The sequence below is a fragment of the Syngnathus floridae genome, chromosome 7, assembly GCF_059516105.1.
Source record: "Syngnathus floridae isolate MCC-2025c chromosome 7, RoL_Sflo_1.0, whole genome shotgun sequence".
NCBI classification, from domain to species: domain Eukaryota; kingdom Metazoa; phylum Chordata; class Actinopteri; order Syngnathiformes; family Syngnathidae; genus Syngnathus; species Syngnathus floridae.
In genome coordinates this window covers 16,995,001-17,012,031 of record NC_142419.1, presented here as the reverse complement: position 1 = coordinate 17,012,031, position 17,031 = coordinate 16,995,001, and the positions used below count along the sequence as shown (strand labels likewise).

At 41.5% G+C, this 17,031-nt stretch overlaps 3 protein-coding genes and 1 long non-coding RNA gene across 4 annotated transcripts in view; 2 read left to right on the top strand and 2 right to left on the bottom strand.

Annotated features, from left to right (window-relative positions):
• The first annotated feature begins 2,755 nt into the window (after window positions 1-2,755).
• LOC148395676 (uncharacterized) lies at window positions 2,756-7,167 on the top strand. Its single transcript, XM_088380664.1, has 5 exons — window positions 2,756-2,953; window positions 5,916-6,055; window positions 6,138-6,246; window positions 6,572-6,646; window positions 6,747-7,167. The coding sequence occupies exons 2-5, from the start codon at window positions 5,980-5,982 to the stop codon at window positions 6,802-6,804; spliced, it is 318 nt and encodes a 105-aa protein (XP_088236790.1). The 5' UTR covers window positions 2,756-2,953; window positions 5,916-5,979; the 3' UTR covers window positions 6,805-7,167.
• Window positions 7,168-7,681: 514 nt separating this feature from the next.
• il12a (interleukin 12a) lies at window positions 7,682-9,476 on the bottom strand. The gene is made up of 6 exons (XM_088380663.1): window positions 9,224-9,476; window positions 9,002-9,091; window positions 8,562-8,603; window positions 8,288-8,428; window positions 8,151-8,192; window positions 7,682-7,838 (listed from the first exon to the last, which is right to left on the bottom strand). The coding sequence occupies exons 1-6, from the start codon at window positions 9,425-9,427 to the stop codon at window positions 7,698-7,700; spliced, it is 660 nt and encodes a 219-aa protein (XP_088236789.1). The 5' UTR covers window positions 9,428-9,476; the 3' UTR covers window positions 7,682-7,697.
• Window positions 9,477-10,282: 806 nt separating this feature from the next.
• The window catches only part of schip1 (schwannomin interacting protein 1), a 137,379-nt gene continuing 130,630 nt past the window's right edge, over window positions 10,283-17,031 (bottom strand). Inside the window, exons 10-15 of the mRNA XM_088380655.1 lie at window positions 14,521-14,639; window positions 13,542-13,659; window positions 13,028-13,225; window positions 11,423-11,546; window positions 11,204-11,297; window positions 10,283-11,137 (exon numbers count right to left, since the gene is read on the bottom strand). Coding sequence (XP_088236781.1) covers window positions 11,086-11,137; window positions 11,204-11,297; window positions 11,423-11,546; window positions 13,028-13,225; window positions 13,542-13,659; window positions 14,521-14,639 — 705 coding nt within the window. The 3' untranslated portion in view covers window positions 10,283-11,085. The remainder of the gene's footprint in view (window positions 11,138-11,203; window positions 11,298-11,422; window positions 11,547-13,027; window positions 13,226-13,541; window positions 13,660-14,520; window positions 14,640-17,031) is intronic.
• Window positions 10,861-17,031, top strand: part of LOC148395674 (uncharacterized) — an 11,987-nt gene continuing 5,816 nt past the window's right edge. The window contains exons 1-7 of the long non-coding RNA XR_015859409.1: window positions 10,861-12,052; window positions 12,591-12,742; window positions 13,031-13,235; window positions 13,381-13,531; window positions 15,319-15,404; window positions 16,785-16,932; window positions 17,021-17,031. The exon at window positions 17,021-17,031 is cut by the window's right edge and continues 5,455 nt beyond it. This is a non-coding gene — a long non-coding RNA (uncharacterized LOC148395674). The remainder of the gene's footprint in view (window positions 12,053-12,590; window positions 12,743-13,030; window positions 13,236-13,380; window positions 13,532-15,318; window positions 15,405-16,784; window positions 16,933-17,020) is intronic.

Sequence of the window (17,031 nt, the reverse complement as noted above, 5' to 3'; positions counted from 1 at the left end):
GGCTCATTGATGAGCATCATGAATTTCTGATCGCACGTCTGCTTCCAAGTGTAAATATGCACACGTCGCGCCTTTGAATTTAATGACACCAATTTCTCATTAATACAAAAATCACAAGTGCCTGGATGCTGAAATTGATCTTCTCTTAGTTGCAGTCGCTGATGGTTGAATGCAAACAACAGCATTTAAGTTGACCACTAAAGTTAGAGTTTGCAGTGATTTTAAAACTTTTTTTTATTTGTAAAGAAAATGTATATAGTGTGACAGAGTGATGTTTCTCACATGTTAAGGGACAAAAACTTGCAGCTTCTGGTGAGCAGATGTTGCCTATTTTCTAGTTGGCCTTGATAGTTTTTTCCACTAGCTTTTTTTTTTTTTTTGTCTGTTGATGTATTAATACGTGATTGTGTCATCCCTGTGCTTTTTCCAGAAACCGTTACATGCAGTGCATTCAGATTGTCGTGTACAAAGTAGTCAGTACTTCATGTTAAGCACAGTACTTGAGCAGATGGTCTCTTATTTGGTCACTGGAGAAAATCCCCGAAGACGCCAATCTCGGCCTACTTTAGGCCACAGCAGAGTCAATGTCAGTGATACAAGGCGCCAATGGATCTGGCCCTCTCATAAAAAATGAATAGTCCTTACCTTGTGGGCTGCATTAGATGAGTGTCTGGACTCACATAGTAGTGCAGCATCACCCTTGAGGACCATGAGTTTGTAGAGCATTGAAGAACATAAAAGTAAACGTCCACTTTAAACACTCCCTCAACGTGTTAATTTATATTACAAAAGCAGTAACCGACACCGCCATTTTGAAATCATAGGCTGTGAAGGATGTATTACAATTTGTAATTCAATCAACATTTTCATTGAGCTTTCTCTTTGACTTTTTTTTTTCCACCAGAGAAATATTCAATGACAAAGAGTATGAGGACTTCAATATAATATTAAAAACAACTAATAATGATTACTTTAAAATGCTACTCTTAAAAGACTGTGACGTTAAGGTGTTAACTTCCGTCTGAACGATTAGCCTCAATCGATATGCTATGCTAATCAGTAAATAACCCCAGATAACAATCTGGGCTCAGAACGGAAGACTTTGTCCTGCCTGCGAAAAACAGAATGTACCCAGGAAACGAATTCGTTTAACTTTTGGTGATCAACCATTTTTCGCCATAACCAGACCCTTGTGTCCCTCTAGTTCTTAAATTAGTAAATCAGTATCCTTCTGTCGAAGTTGCTGAGGTTGCACCTCAAAGAGAAACAGCACTGTTTTGAAGAAAAAAAATAAAAGTTCATATTCTGGAGAAAGAAAATAATTATTACCATCTCCATTGTTTTAGCTTTGTCACGCAGCGTGACTCATGTGGTGTTATTTGCAAAATTGCTGTATCAAAATTACCACACGACTGATTGCTGTCATTAACTTGAGCTTGAAATAGTTCAATTGCTACACCAACAACTTCATCAATTTTTTTTTTTGTGGAGAGAAAAAAAGTCAATGTATCATTTCTTTTTCGACATATTTTTATTACAACTGTATTTCTCAAACGAGCTTTGCAAGGGCGAGCCACAACCTCAACAGGCCCTAATGCACAATATAGCAAATCCCATTACTGCGGCTTTACAGCATAAACTTTAGCAGAAGGTCAGTCGGCATGATGCGGCCTAATTTATGCAGCATCGTATTTCTTGTCTGTACTTTGCCTCAATTACGGAAATACGAGCAGGGCTTCTGCCTAACCGAATAAACAAATACACAATCGATATCCACTGGCTCTGAGCGGCGACTTCACAAATCTTTTCTTTTTTTCTCCTTCTCCCCCCCCCCCCCCCCCCCCCCCCCCCGAGTCCTTCTACTGTAGCTCCGTGGGTTTTTCCCGGCACGTCTGCCATTGTGCCTCTCAGCGCGGCTTTTATCGACATGCACTGCTATTTTTAATCACAGCTCTCAGCGGCGTAAATGTTTGGAAACGTGTAGAGAAATGCTGCTTTCTTTCTGGAGGGAAAGATTGAGATCATTGGGCAGAGCACAATGGCTTCCAAGCAGCCGCCAGTCATTTCCAATACGGCGGCTTCTCCATCTTTGCCATCTTTGTTTCCAATCATATTGAGCCATAAACCATTTCCTCCAGCTTGTCACTATGTCTCCTCCGCCGGGCCCAGCTAACTAACCGCTTCCTGTTTCTTCCCCTCCAAGTTAGTTCCAGTGAAAATACTTGTATGACTCTTTCTCCATATTGGAGCAACTTCCATATCAACGAGCAACCGCAGAAAATGATTTGGGTGGGTTAGGTCATAAACTCTCGCACATTTATTTGAATGCAGCACAGTGGTTGAGTGGTTCATTTGTCTATTCGCAGCCATGAGGTTCTGGGTTCGGGATAACACGCTGACTGTAGCAATGTGCAGTTATAAACGTTGCACTTCCATTAATCTGGTGCTAAAGTTTCTTGTAGGGCTTTAATAATTTAGCCTGCATTAGCCTCGAGCCATGATGAATGGCGGCGTTTATTTTCATCTGCCAGAGACTTTGATTCGCTGGCCACCCTGTTTTTTAAAAAAAAAAAAAAAAAAGAAGGCACACGTAATTTTATTTAATCTGTGGAATAAAAATTCATTTGTAATGATTGAGATAAATACTTGTAGAAGTTGTACAGTTCTGTTAAAGTTTTTAACATGGTCTTTTTTGTTTACTGTGCCCCCAACTGGCCAAATATGGCTACTGCATTTAGAGGCGCGCGCCACTTGATGGGGTGAAAGGTTAAAAGCAAGATGGCTGCCTTGACTCAGTTTGGTGGCACGCAAACAGACACATCAGTGGGACGATTTCTTTTTCCCCTCAAAGTATTATTTGTACGTATTGTTGAGAGTTTACACATTATTTCAAGCTTATTCAACTCAACTATCCAGAATCCACAACTTGAGTCCTGACTTGAACAAACAAATGGTGAGTGAATGCATTGAAGTCTTTTCTACATGCTTTTGATTTATGAACATTGAAACTTTTGGAAAAACAGTACAAACATTGATCACATGTAAAGGAAAAAGCATTGTTTTTTACAAAAAAAGTTACTTTCTGACGAGAGCTTTGGGATGCCCGCATGTGGGCGTCATCGGCCTTGTGCGTATTCCTGTCGGCCCGAACGCTTAATAGAAAGCAGGGCCCGGAGTGAGTCGTCCATTGTGCGAACGCCGAAAAGTCCCACACTGAAGATATTTCACACCCACGTACTTCCTCTCATCTTATCGCCCGGCTCTCCTCAGAGGTCTGTAAACGAGAAGTGTGCTTGCTTACTTGAACATAAAGAGACGCTATACTTACATCAGGGCTCGTTTGTAAAATCTCAGCATGTTGTTTTATGAGGTGGCACGATGCCTGATGTGATAAATGGGAATAGGATGGGATGACACGGGACCAAGGTCACTGGATGGACTGCGTGAACTTGGACGTGGTTTCCCCCCAAATGTGTAGCTGTTGGCTTAACGGCTTTATTTGAGATGAAGAACAGCTCTCGTAGGCCCAGGAAGAAAAAAAAAAAACTTAACAAAGCGCGGGTGTCTCGAGGGAACGTCTCTGGGAAGCTTGTGCTGAGCTTTGCGTTTTGACAGAGTGGGGAATAACCATCCAAGACTGCTCTTATGGCATTCCCATACTGTTCTTCTTTGAGGTAGCTTTGATGGGCAAACTCACAAAGTGGTGTGACTCAGCATCATTTATGTCTGCTCAAGTCTGATTGTCTCCAAAGAACTCTTGGTGGGGGTGGGGGGGGGCAGGCTACACTCAAACAATCTTTCCTTGTTAAATTAAACGGGGCTAATCATCACGTCTCGTCCCCAGCCGTTCCACTATGTGTCTGTTGTCATGGTTTCTGTCTGTGTGCTCGCCCCTCCCCTCCTGTGTGCCCATGATTAGTTTGATTATTCTTACCTGTTACCTGTCGTGTATACAAGTCCTGTCTGCCCCTCACGCCTCGTCGGATCATTGTGTTGTTGTTGTTGTCTTCATGTCTTTTTGCTTCACGTCTTTGTCGGTCAGTCCTGTTGTTGGTTTTGTTAGTAAGTTATGTCAGTCTGCCGAGTCTGTTAGTTGTTTCCTCCAATAAACCCTGGTCCAAGCTGCACTCGGTCACCCTGCCTGCTCCATTCTGATCCGTGACACTAATTAGTTAATTCAAAAGTATTATAATGGCAGGTCATTGTTGTGAAAAGAATCGTAATTATTGAAAAATCATGGAACTTTTAAATTGAGGAAACGTGTCTAATATTCTACTAATGTAATAATCCTCCAAATGTTCGTTTACATTCCTTTAGCAGTCCGTTTTTGCGTGTTAGCACGATCACGAATTAGCATATTTCCGCTAACTCGTTAGCCTGCCCAGTACTTCTTGTTAGTGACCGTACTTCACGGATTTCACTTATCGCGGGTGGTTTTTGGAACCAATTATCGAGGGATTACCGTATTGTGAATTTATAGTGACTATCAGAAATCACATGCAAGTCTAACAGCTCCCCCTCCCCTCCCATCCCCAAAAAGGCCCTTCACCAAACCACAATCGCCCCCCTCCGTCCACCAGCAAGCAGCTGGAGATGACTCACTTCCTGGATCCCAAACACAGCAGACAGACACCTGGCGGCTATATATAGGGTAAACTTTCCCTATTAACATATGCCTTCAGACTTGAGGCAAAGATCAGGGGATTTTTGACCCCCCGTCCATTTTGCTGCTGCTCAGCTGTGTCGAGGGGTGGGAGGTGTCTGAGTTAGGCAAGGTGACTAGAATTCGGAGACGACCCCCCTCGAAAGGATTTGGAGGCCAATGAGGCATCAAAGAGGGAACGTTCAAGGGAAGTCATGATGCGGAACGTAATGTGAACAGCTGCCATTATGCAATAAAATGAAGCAATAGGATGGAGATTGTATGAGTGTGTACGGGTGCGGGGCGAGATCACAACTAGCACTTTCTAGCAATAGCACATTCAAACCTAAGGTCAATTTTGTCTTCGATGAATCTTACTCCATTGAGCATTTTAAAAATGCCAGAAAACAGAGTACAACACAATGGTTTGATTTAAAATAGTCTTTGCACATATCGCTGACTGCAGTGACCTCTGTCGGCAGTTTGATGTACTGCATGCTTGGACGTTTGACGTTTTCCCGCTCAAAATGACCTAGTTTCACACAGGTGTCCTTACTCGCTGTAATACGGGTTTCTCTGCGTAATCTGTTTTATTTTCCAAAAACATTGTTTGTTACATTTCAGTTTTAGGTTTTATTTTGAGTTAGTGACCTTGGTGATATTCCAAGATTAAAACCACAACTGACCATAAGGGCTCATCTTACTTTCTCTGACCACACACAAAAAAAAAAACATCTGAATGATTCTCTAAGACTTTTGGAACGTCATTCAACTGCCGAGATGAAAGTTTTACTTTTTTGGAAGGTCTGTCTCGTTTCATTTGTCATAAATGTAACACAACAATCCAGTAGAAGAACATCAAACAGTGAATGGTAGTGTGATGTCTTGGGCTGCTTTGCACCTTCAGCACCTGGACCATTTTCATCGTATATTTTGCTATTTAGGATTGGGAATTGCTTAATCAAAATCTGGATTTGGCTGGATTTTGCTTAAAAACCTTCCCGTGTTCCAGGTGGTTTTAATATTTCATTGATCATTTAGATTTTAAAACATTTGATACGACAAGCTGAGTTTCCGTTGGGCGTTGTTCCTTTTAGTCATGATCTTGCCGATGTTCGTCACATTCATTCATTTCCAGCAAACTATTGTGACACCAATTCGGAGGAAAAAATCCACAAAAGGGAAAACAAATCGGAACAATGACTCATGCACTTCTGCTTTTACGCCTTAAATTTGACCGACCGAGCTCGGTCACTTCATTCACTTTTCGAAGACTCAAGAGAGACGGACCAAGATATTTTTGCGGCATTTTCTCATCTGTCCTATTGATCATCAAAATGAACGCTGGAAGCCTGCAGAAGAGTTTGCTGGTTGTGACCATGCTGGCGGTTATGGTCACCTGCGGAAAAGGAGGTGAGTTGTGAAAGTTGGATTTGTTGTCTGTTCAAAGACTCAATGACAGCACTTACAATCTTCGTTTTGTGTTTTGGTCCAGTGGGAAAGCCGACAGTATGCTGCAAAATGGTCAGCAGTAAGGAGATTACGGAAGAAGTGTTCGCATTTCGAGTGGAAGTTCCTCAACCACCATGCCTGCCCGCCGTCATGTGAGTAGGCCTACGCATTTGCAAATTCAGGGTTGATCCATCAGCAGCACAATGTGGCGAAATCCATCAAAAGACACAATAATACAATCGTGTAGTTTTATTACGTTCCTCCAGACCGCCAGGGGGCAGTGTTGATAAGAGAAAATAAAAATTGGAGAAGAAATGGGTTTCATGGTTTAATTGGAGTGAAAGAATTATGGACATTCCTAGAGAAACAACCAAATTGACCCATATTTAAATTTGGGCAAAATTCAAATGTAAAAATCATGATCTTTATATCAGCACCCAATAGTTGCTAACAATGTAAATTGTTGACACCTTTCAGCTTCTACACCAAAGATAGCTACTACTGCGCTCAAATCCGTGCTCCGTGGGTCATCGAGAAGACCGCCGCCATTAAGTGAGTTGAACCTTCATCACGTTAGCGTTCATCTTCATCGCAATTTCCCTTCCTCGATCAAGTCATCCTCATCTTCCTCTTTCTCATGTCCACCTCACAGAAGGGCAGCCATTGCTCGAGCTTTGACCACAAGCTCGCCACCCTCTACTGAATCGTGATCATTCTGCCCTTCATCATCTGAAGAAGAGAATCAAGCCTGTGTAGTCTTTTAAAATTATTTATTACTTTTAATTTAATCCAACCGTAGGCTTTATTTATTTGCAAAATGTTTCAACTACAACTTTTTTTTTTGTGTTAGAACGCCTCCTGCTGTTTCTGGGTCAAAATGACCCATGATGTTCTGATGTCAGCATTGTTGACAGAACTATTACGTTTTATTAAGTTACATTATATTTAATGTAGTGGCGAGTCTATATATATGTTTATATTTTTTATATGGCCCCTTTGTTTGTTAGATTTATGTTATAATCGATCTGGCTGCAATGTTTAATATTACTATTGTAAAAAAATAAAAAGGCACACAAAAAAAACTCAAATGAGCGGTTTCATGACTTTATTTTAGACTTATAAAGCAGTAAACATGTCACATCAGGAATTCGCATGGCTCAAATTGAGCAATTATAAATATAAAATACATCCCAAGCAAGGAAATAAATAACTGTAATAAATAGAATAAGTATTTACTCTCTTCCCAAATTTTGGAATACATTGACATAGAAATTAGCCAACATGGCTACTGACTAATGGTTCACCTACGTGTGAGCGGGTGGTGCTATTTTGAGCTACGTTAGCTTTAGCTTTGTTCATTTCCAAATGTGATGTTTAAAAATGTACCATAGAGGGGTATAAATGAGAAACTTTGGGGCCCAAATACTTGTGCCCTACAAAGTCTGCCTGGCAACATAACTAGCAATTTTGATCAAACCTTTTTGTTCCATCTACTTGCTTATGTTTTATTGTTTAACATTCAACTATTTTATGTAATGTACTATTAATTTGGATTAAAATGTTCACATTGAATATTCCCCCCCCCCCCCCAGGACTGGCATGTTTACTTCCGGTGGTCACCCGAGGAGATGTAGCCCATGGCACGGTTGATGGTGATGACTCTGATGTGGAAGCCTCTCATCATCTTGAGCATCTCAAGTCGGTTAGTGAAGCTGTTGTCTCCCCACATATGAGTCATGTCCTCCTGAAAACACACATACCATTTTTTAGATGAAACTAAATTGCGGTAGGATATTAAACATTAACCCTGTCATGTCCAACATGTCCAAATATATCATTTGTTATTTATTTTTACACATTACTAGCCCATTTAAAGAGTTGAAAATAGCATGATGACAATTATGTTAGTCTCTTAAGCACTTTTACTGTCTGACAAGTGTTGTCAGATTGAGTCTGGATTGTATTAAATTATTTTGTTATTCGATTATTTTAACTCTGCAGAATTTTTAGATATGAAGACCTAAAGCAAGAAGGAATGAATAATAAAAAAAAAGACCTCTTCAGGGTTCATCCCTCCATTGAATCTCAGGAAACAATTCTGTGAAAATAAAACAATACATCATTTTAGATCATTTATAAGAAGATATTATTTTTTAATATTTTCTTACACGACCAGCCAAAACAAACTCGCACCTTCAGGTTCTGAATAATTTTCAGGGTCGGGCTCAGAAGAGCCTTTTCTTCTTCGGGGCTTTTCAGTGTCAACTTGAGGTAGGACTTAATGAGAGCCTCATAGTGGACAATGTCCTTCATGATGCTCATGAGACATTCACTCTGTGAGGAGCAAAAGCATTGTGTCACTTATGAATTTTTTTTATCAAGCATGTCATCTCATGTGAAAATATTGCTAAAAACAAAGTGGCCAATAATTGTACAGTCAATAAACATCAAAATTAAAGCTAGTTACCTCACTGAAAGGTGTACTTCTTTGAGCCGTGCAGCTGGAATTCTATGGCGTAAAAAAAAAGTGTAGATGAGAAAAAAATCCAATGACCATAAAGTATACGTAAAAAATGGATAAGGAAAATCCACGTTTAAAATTTTTACATTTGTATTTGTTTATATTTCATTTGTATTATTTATGACATGTTAGAACATTTAAATATATTAGTCATTAAAACACATGTTTTAAAATTGATTTGATCTTTTTTGAATCATGAGATAAAAAAAGAAACTTAATCATTTAAATGATTAAAAATTCAACAAGATTATAGGTAAATAAATAGGTAAAATTTTCTCATTTTCGTTTTTAATTCTCACATCCGTCTCAATTAAAAAAAAAACATGTATGGCTCCATCTAAAAGTGATGAACAATAATTTTACCAGGCAAAAAGACAAAAAGTCACCTGTTGCATGTTAGGTGCGCAGGCTTGCGGCGTCTCGGCCGAGCTGCTCACAGTTGCTTTGTCGGACATGACGCCGTAAAACAAAACGTCCTTAAAAATAAATAAACAAATGAATAAAGATAGATGGATAAATAAATAAATAAATACTTGAGAACATAATAATGTGCAGTTTCACATGCTGCTGCATAATAAAATAACAATTTAATAAAAACAAATACTTACATTGTTAAGGATCCCCCTGATATTTGTCAAGAGGTTCCTAAAGAGCGCGGAGGAGTTTGCGCACTCTTCTGCGCTCAGTTGCGTGTGCACCGGCAATGACATGGACGTGCGCCACTTGAGCGCAGATGCAATGAGCAAACATCTGATCACGTCTGAATGGGAGACAAATATTTCAAGTAAGAAAAAAAAAAAATAACCCACCATTTAAACATGCACTCAACTGAATGCTTTGTCTCATCCAACTCACAGAAGTAAAAGTTTGTCATCTTTGTCTTGTATGTTCAGTGTTGTGTCTCCCTCTTACCTTCTGGTTTTATATGATGGGTTTTATATGTTGTTCTTTGGATTATTCTCGGGGGATATTCACACCCCCGCCCTGGCAGAAAGTCAACAGAAGCCGAAAAGTAAATAAAGGGAAGTTGGTGTTGAATGATGACTAAGGTTGTAAATTATAAATCCAGTGCAGAGGCGGTTATTGGCCACTGGTTTCGTGTGTAAATTTAAAAAAAAATGCAATGCTGGTATGTTTATAACTCCAGGAGGCGCACAAGAGGCATTCGATTATTTGAGTAAAAATATTTTATCTAAAAAGTAAATCTCTCTATCTCGACCACTGGGCTTGACGAGTGATAGTACACAAGCAATTGTCTGTCTGTCTGTCCGTCTCCGTCCGTCTGCCACTGTGGTGGATAAGTAAACAGTGCTTTATATGTGTATGTAATGTATGTATTATGTATATGTTTAAATATATAAAATATAAACTGTCTTTTGAATCATTTCATATGACATCATCTCTCACTCCTTGGATTTCCCAATCTCTCTTTCTCTCTTGACCAAAAAAAAGATCCCTGCATCAGATGAGGGATGCATTTGTTGCCTTCAAGGTCGGTTCACAATGAGAGCACATCGAGAAACTGCAGTGGTGAGCGAGTGTCGGAAGCCAGGAGTTTCCTGGCCTTTACAAGTTAACTTAAACATCACTCTTCCACTAGCGCAGTGAAAACACCGTGCGGTGAACATCTCATTCTCGGCTGAAAGAGGAAGTGTTTGGCAAAAGCGTATAGAAAACAAAGTTTATTCTTTATTTTACATATCTGTACATGAACATGTTCTTCCTTCAAATAAAGTTTCTGAACACAGTAGGATGAACGATATTAACACACCGATTCTTTTGGAAAATGACTCGTGTCGGAAAAAAAATCAACATTTACAAAATGTTGAAGAGCAATTTGAGTGAATGTATTTACCAAAAGCTACGACTCCACTACAAGGCAGGCATGTTTCCTTTACACTCTTTTAGCACCTTCAAATAAACGTTTCTCAGTTGAAAACTACCATTTGTGCAGAATAAAAACAGGTTGAGATACTTTACAGTCCAACTTAAAATGCTTCGAGATAATTAGCAATCTTTTTTTAATTTTTTTTTTTTATACAGTGTTGTTTCTCTTTTTTTAAATCTTAAGACTGACTTTCTACTAAAGTTTTCACTATAACTTGACTTTTTTTTCCCACAATTTTTGCATTTGACAGTAATAATTTAGTGGCGAATGTAGAAAGTTGGAAGGAAAGGAGAGCGAAGCACAGGAAGCTGGGACAGAAACCATGACAATACACAATCCCTTTCCTTTCTTATCTCTTCAGGGGAAGTAAGACGCATTCGCCTGGATGAGGCCACACAAGCGGGTGAAGGATGGTGGCGGTCTTCTGTGCTGGGGGCTCAGGAGTGCGGGAAAGCAGCGAAGGAGACAAGCGGGCAGATTTGGAACGAGATGGAGGCGTGACGGTTCGGCGAGGGACTTGGTTTGGTTCAGGCGGCGGAGGGCGGGCAAGTGGTGGCGGTGAAGGTGGAGCAAAAATGCTTCTTATTTGGAGAGGGTCTTCTCAGCCAGATGTTTCTGCTGGCTCTCAGCATGCCTGGAGGGTAGACAAAGAAAAAAAAAATAAGCCCTGACCAAACCTAATCTTAAACCTAATCCTAACCTGGTGAGGTCCTCGATGTCAACCAGCATGGCATCTTGTTCCATGTGGAGCTCATCTCTGACCACCAGTAGCTGGACTAACTCCTCGTTCAGACCTACACACAAACACCAGGGCAGGAGGTGGTGAAACATGCCATTGCCCCATTTGTGATGGCCGCCACCAAGCTAAAATGAAAGTCGAATCATGTTTTATTGGACAAAGACATTGTGCCCGACTCACTTTCAATCTGGGAGTGCAGATCGTTCACGATGACCTGGAGCTGTCCAAGCGTCATGTCCCTCAGGTCGGTGGGCTTCAGGCTTCTTTTCATGAGACATTCACTGATGTGAGGCATGTGTGGGAGCTGTCGGACAAAGCAAACAACGGATTGAATACAAAGGAAAAGCCTTTAAAACATGAAACATTCTGGTCAACAACTGATATTTTTTTTTATGTGTGTGAGTATAAGAGTGTAGAACGAGTAGAACATCCATCGCATAGTTCTCAGACAAAAAACATAATTAAAAAATGATCTGTAACAATGATAAAATCATCAAATATGGTACAAATATTTCTCATCAGATGTGCTCCTTAAGAAGCGGGTGGCACAATGTGAACTTGACGACCTTGTCGTGTTACAGGTGGCCGCTAGAGGGCAGCAGGATCCTTTCTACTCCAGTAGCAGCAGCGTCAACCTTCTTCGGGTGTCCAACAGATCGCTGTATTTTCGCTTGCAAGATTCAAGACTCAAGATTCAAGAGTTTTCATTCAAAGAGAAGACGACTGCATGTTTTCAATCGACAATAACCAAAGTCACATAAGTGGACGCAGCCTGCGTTAGTTCTACTTATTCCTCTGCAGCGAGAACAGGTAAACAAACACACAGTATGGTTTGCACCCAACGTTTCACTTTCGCGTTTTTGTGACGTCACGGTGGTGGTCAGTAAAAACCAAGAGTGGGCGATATTAGTTCTAGTTTGTTGACAAATGTGTTTCTGTCACAAGACGGATGATATCACTATTGAGTGACATAATTTAATGTCAGGAAATCAACCTCCGAATTGGCGGAGGGTTGTTTTAAAAGTGACGTATCATGGTCCTAAAGCCTTCCTTTTTATATTTTACTTTGCAACACCTGGAGGGATGGATTAAACTTCAATTGTAGGATTATGGCCGTAAAAATATTTCTGTAAAGCTAACACATTTTATTATGATTATTTTTTAACAGACATTTTTACTCTTAATTTTTTTTTTTTTTTTAAATGGTCAAACTGCATGTACCTGTCATTTGAACAGATCTTTTCTATCCACTGTCCACTGCAGTTTGATGTTTTTTTTTTGTGTGTGAGTGTATATTTCCGGCATCCATGACCTTGATGATCCACTTTCCGATTCTTTGTGTGTTGAGTGACAGTGATGCTGTGTGACTGTCAAGCGCTGCTCGCTTCCGCAACGCACCAGTCAGTGCTTTCCGCTGGATGAATTATGGATGTGGCGGGGCCTGGCCTCCCTCCACATCCCTGAATAAGTCAAATCGACGTGGAAGTACGACGTGCGTACGTACGTATGACGTCGTTGCTCTATTCGTGTGTGTGTGCTCCGATGAGAGGCAGCGAGCCAGAAAAAAAAGGATGAAATAATGATGAAGACTGCCTCACTGCGACATGATCATAAAGTGGACAGGGCCTGTTCAATTTGTATACCCACGGGCCACAATATTAGGTCCAGCTCCAGAATTTTATGATTGAACCCTCTGTTAGGTTTAATGTTGCAGAATTTCTGGGTAAAGATAAACCAATTGTTTATTCTACTGGCGATATATTTTGACAAACACTAACCACTCACCAGATCCACCACAGGCGACTTTTTCCGGTTCTGTTTCTCCACCTCCACCTGCATCTTGGCCATGGGCTTGGCCATGGCCAACGCAAGCTTGGCCTCCGCCTGGAGCTTCTTCTGCCGACTCAGGAAGTCCATGTCCTCCAGGGACTCGGAGTCCTCCTCAGTGGTGTCCCGGTCCGAGTAGGATGAACTCTGCTTGGACTGCGTTGAGGTGAAAAATAATCACGTGTTTGGTAGAATGACTTTTGTGGAATGTACTTTTCCATATAAAATCATGTACATGGACGGTAATTGCTTTCAATCAGCAGAAGAGTAAGGATGAACATTTCCCTCGCTTTGTGCTAACTGTGTTTCAGGCTGACAGGAGGTTAATGCGTCCAACCATCCGAGGCCTGGCTGAGCGTATTCCAATTCATTCCTCATTTGCAGCCCAGGAATTGGTTAACGGGCCAGAAAACGTGGACCAAAGCCAAGAGACCTGCTCGTCCTCGTCGCGTCTGGTGTCAGGTGAGCCTACCATGGGGGACAGGGGCGTGTCCAGACTGGTCTCCGTCTTGCTATCGTCCGCATCGCTGTCCTTATCGCTACCGCTGTCGTTGACGAAGCAGATCTGGAGGTTCATGCCGCTCTGCAGCCTGCAGGAAGCATTGATTCTTTTCATAAATTTCATAAATCATCATTCTTATCGTAATCAGAATTGAGTTGAAAAAGAGACTAAATGCACCAACAAAAAAATACAAATGATGAATACAAAAATATAAATAATCTAAATAATAATTATAATAATTTTGTATTGTGCTGGGTATTTGTAGGTCATGAAAAATACTGCTGTGATGTAAAGGACAATTGGCTCTCCTCCTCCCACACAGTCCATTAAATCCACTGTATTGCATTTTGCTGCAGTATTGATGCTTTCGAGACTTTAATTGCAACATGATAGTGGCGGTATTACAAAATGGATTAAGTCAAGGAAATCCCTGAAGGCCCAGCCCACTGCTGCCATTAGCTGTACCTAATGAAGTGTCCCCTGAGCATCGCTTTGTAGTTTAAAAAAAAAAAAAATGCAAACGAGACTCCCTAGTTGCCTCCATGAGATCATAATGCAGGGTGAGGACTGACTCAACCAGGCTGCGTGTTTTTAATCATCTCCCTGCTTGTCCTCCATGCAGATCAATGCGGGAAGCAGCAGGCGGTTCTGGTCCAACACAGATGACACCGACCGGGTTGTTCAAATTCATTTTTGTTTAGACGAAGTGTGGACGAGGCTCCCAACGCGGATCAATAATCTGCTTATTCCATGCAGTAATTACAAGCACGGCTGATTGATCACGCGGCAGGGCATCCAAAGAGCACTGATTAAAATAGAACTTTAAAGGGCGATGACTCAGATTGGACAAACTCTCTCGCTAGTTAAAATACAGATCGAGGCTTCACGGGTTCAAAAAGTGTACTGTCTTGATCTGAATGACAATAATAAGAGAGTGACATCACGTTACCGTGACGACAGGCTGGGTTTGCCGCTCTTGCTGCAGCTGGTGTAGATGCCCGGTCCATCGTCGAAGAAACTGCCCAGGGCCAACTTCTGCCTAATAGACTCCCTCTCATTCTTTTGGGCCTGAAACACAAGCGAAAACATTTTTTTTTAGTTAAAGACTTTGGCGTTGTCATGGCAGCTATGATTTTATTTTTAGGCCGTGGCACCATTTTCCCAATCTTTTACACGGCCGTTGTATTTATAGCAGCAGCAGCCTCCTAATTTGGCTGGGTGTCATCTTAACAAGATGTGATACAAAGTGTGGACTCAGCTGAACCAGCAAAACGTGTGAATTAGATTCACTAGGAGCCTTTTTAAAAAAAGACAATACACATTTTTACCAGTAGGTGGTGCTGTTGCATCAAAGAACAAACTGCTGTGCGACGTTTACAGGCGGTCATGTTAAATACGAGTTTGAGTCACGTGGTAAACGACATATAACACTGATGCTCCAACATGACCTCAACAAAATGCAAAATAAATAGAAGAGTTTGACGCAATAAGGTGATAAACAATGATAAAAATTCAAGAGTGTTTTTTTTTTTTTTTCATTTGAGCTGTCTCTTGACGACAAGTTCCAATTTCCGCCCCCATTTCTCTCCTGTCTCAGTCCCATGTGTGTCTTATCTACCTCATTCAGCCTTGCCAGGCACTCGTCACACACGCCAGGCATTTCCTTCCATCTTCGCTCGTCTTCTCCCACATCATTCCTACCACTCCTTTTTCTAACATTTTTTTTCTCTTCCTGTCTTGTCTCCAGCCACCGTCAATGAACATCATCTGAGGGAGTGACCACCAGATGGCCAGAAGAGAAGCGGGCCTGGTTCTTCACACACACAACAAAAGGTGACGAACAAAATGTTTTGGCTCTGATGAAGTTTCAGTGCGCCTGAAAGAGGTTCACAGGGGTCAAAGGTCACGTTTGAGCTTTACACCTGCTACACAAAAGAACTTCCTGCCTTTGTCTAATTGTCATCTGCTCTGTTTGTGCACTAGGGTGGGCCGAGTGAAGGAAAAGAGACGTCGTAAAATCTTTACAGAGGTGCGGAACACAACGCTGTGGGGGCCTCGCAGCCAATCGGAAAACCGACACACGCCGCCGCTCGTTTTGCTCGCGTAGTCGTCAGCCGGCTCGCTTTAATGCGGCGTGTCGAACTTTACATAAACTGTGCTGGAAGTACAGCGCGAGGAATTGCAGAGTAATCAAACAAACACAGCGTATCAATGCTTTGTCTTCCCCGCTGTGGATTTACCGCACCTGCGCTCGCTCAATCTCATCGCGGTACTAAAAATGCCACGGTAACCTTTCCTGTCATTTTGTCACTGCCGGAAGATTTGCAGCAATGGCGTAAAAAAACCCCAAATGGTCAAATAGTCTCGGAGTGGCTTCCTTTTTGCCAAAGAATGATGAGATGGAAAATTGCGGGGGCCATTGAATTAACATTTCAATGCGGGCAAGAGGCAAGAAGAGGATAATAGTGACAGGCCTAACGACCTCCTTCATCCTCGAGCATCCCAAAGGGTCCAAATTAGATTGGGGAGGAACACAATCAAGCTAATGTGTATTTTCCACAAATTGACAACGTGAAGCCAAATCTTCATTGAGGAAGGTAATTCCTCCTCTTCAGCGCTGCAGTGGAACATTTTAGTTCAATTGCTTGAACCAACTCAGTGGCCTGGTGGTAGAGTGTCTACCCTCAGACTGGAAGGTGGTGAGTTCAGACCCCGGCCGGGTCATACCAAATATTTTTAAAAATGGGAACCATTGCCTCCCTGCTTGGCACTCAGCATTAAGTGCACCTGCACAAGGTGAAAATGAACAAAATCTTTTCACGAGGGTAACTTGGAAAACATATTGGAACGCGGCCCCGAGGACTGGAGCTTTGACCATGATATTTCCCTCATAAAGTGGTCTGTTATTAGGTACACTTGAAAATGGCGGTGTACCTAATGGAGTGTCTGTGCGATTCCCTCGCTAAGCGCACCTGCGTGAAAAGTTTTTGGTCACTTTCACGTTCCGCAGGAGCTAAAACTTTTCAACTTTTTCAAGTGTACCTAATAACAGGCCACTTTATTATCTTGGAAAACATGTTGGAATGCAGCTCCAAGGACTAGAGCTTGACACCTGTGACCTTTGACCATGATATTTCCCTAATAAAGTGGCCTGTGATTAGATGCACTTGAATCACTTATCACTTCCTAAATTGATTCGTTCTTTTTTTTCAGTTCATGTGACTTCAACCAGTCGGTGTCGGTAATGCCCATTGAAGCTGGTGCCACCTCGCCGTGAAACAAAACGAAGAAGAAAATGACGTCACTTCCTGTTTCCAAACGAGTCGTGAATTGCATTTCCCGTTCGCCAACGAACGAATCTGTGAGTAAATGAGCCCGTGAGTGAGTGATTTGCATTTCCAGTTCATCGCGAGAACGAATCAGTGAGGGAACGAATCGTATCGAATGAGTGTGAGTGTGA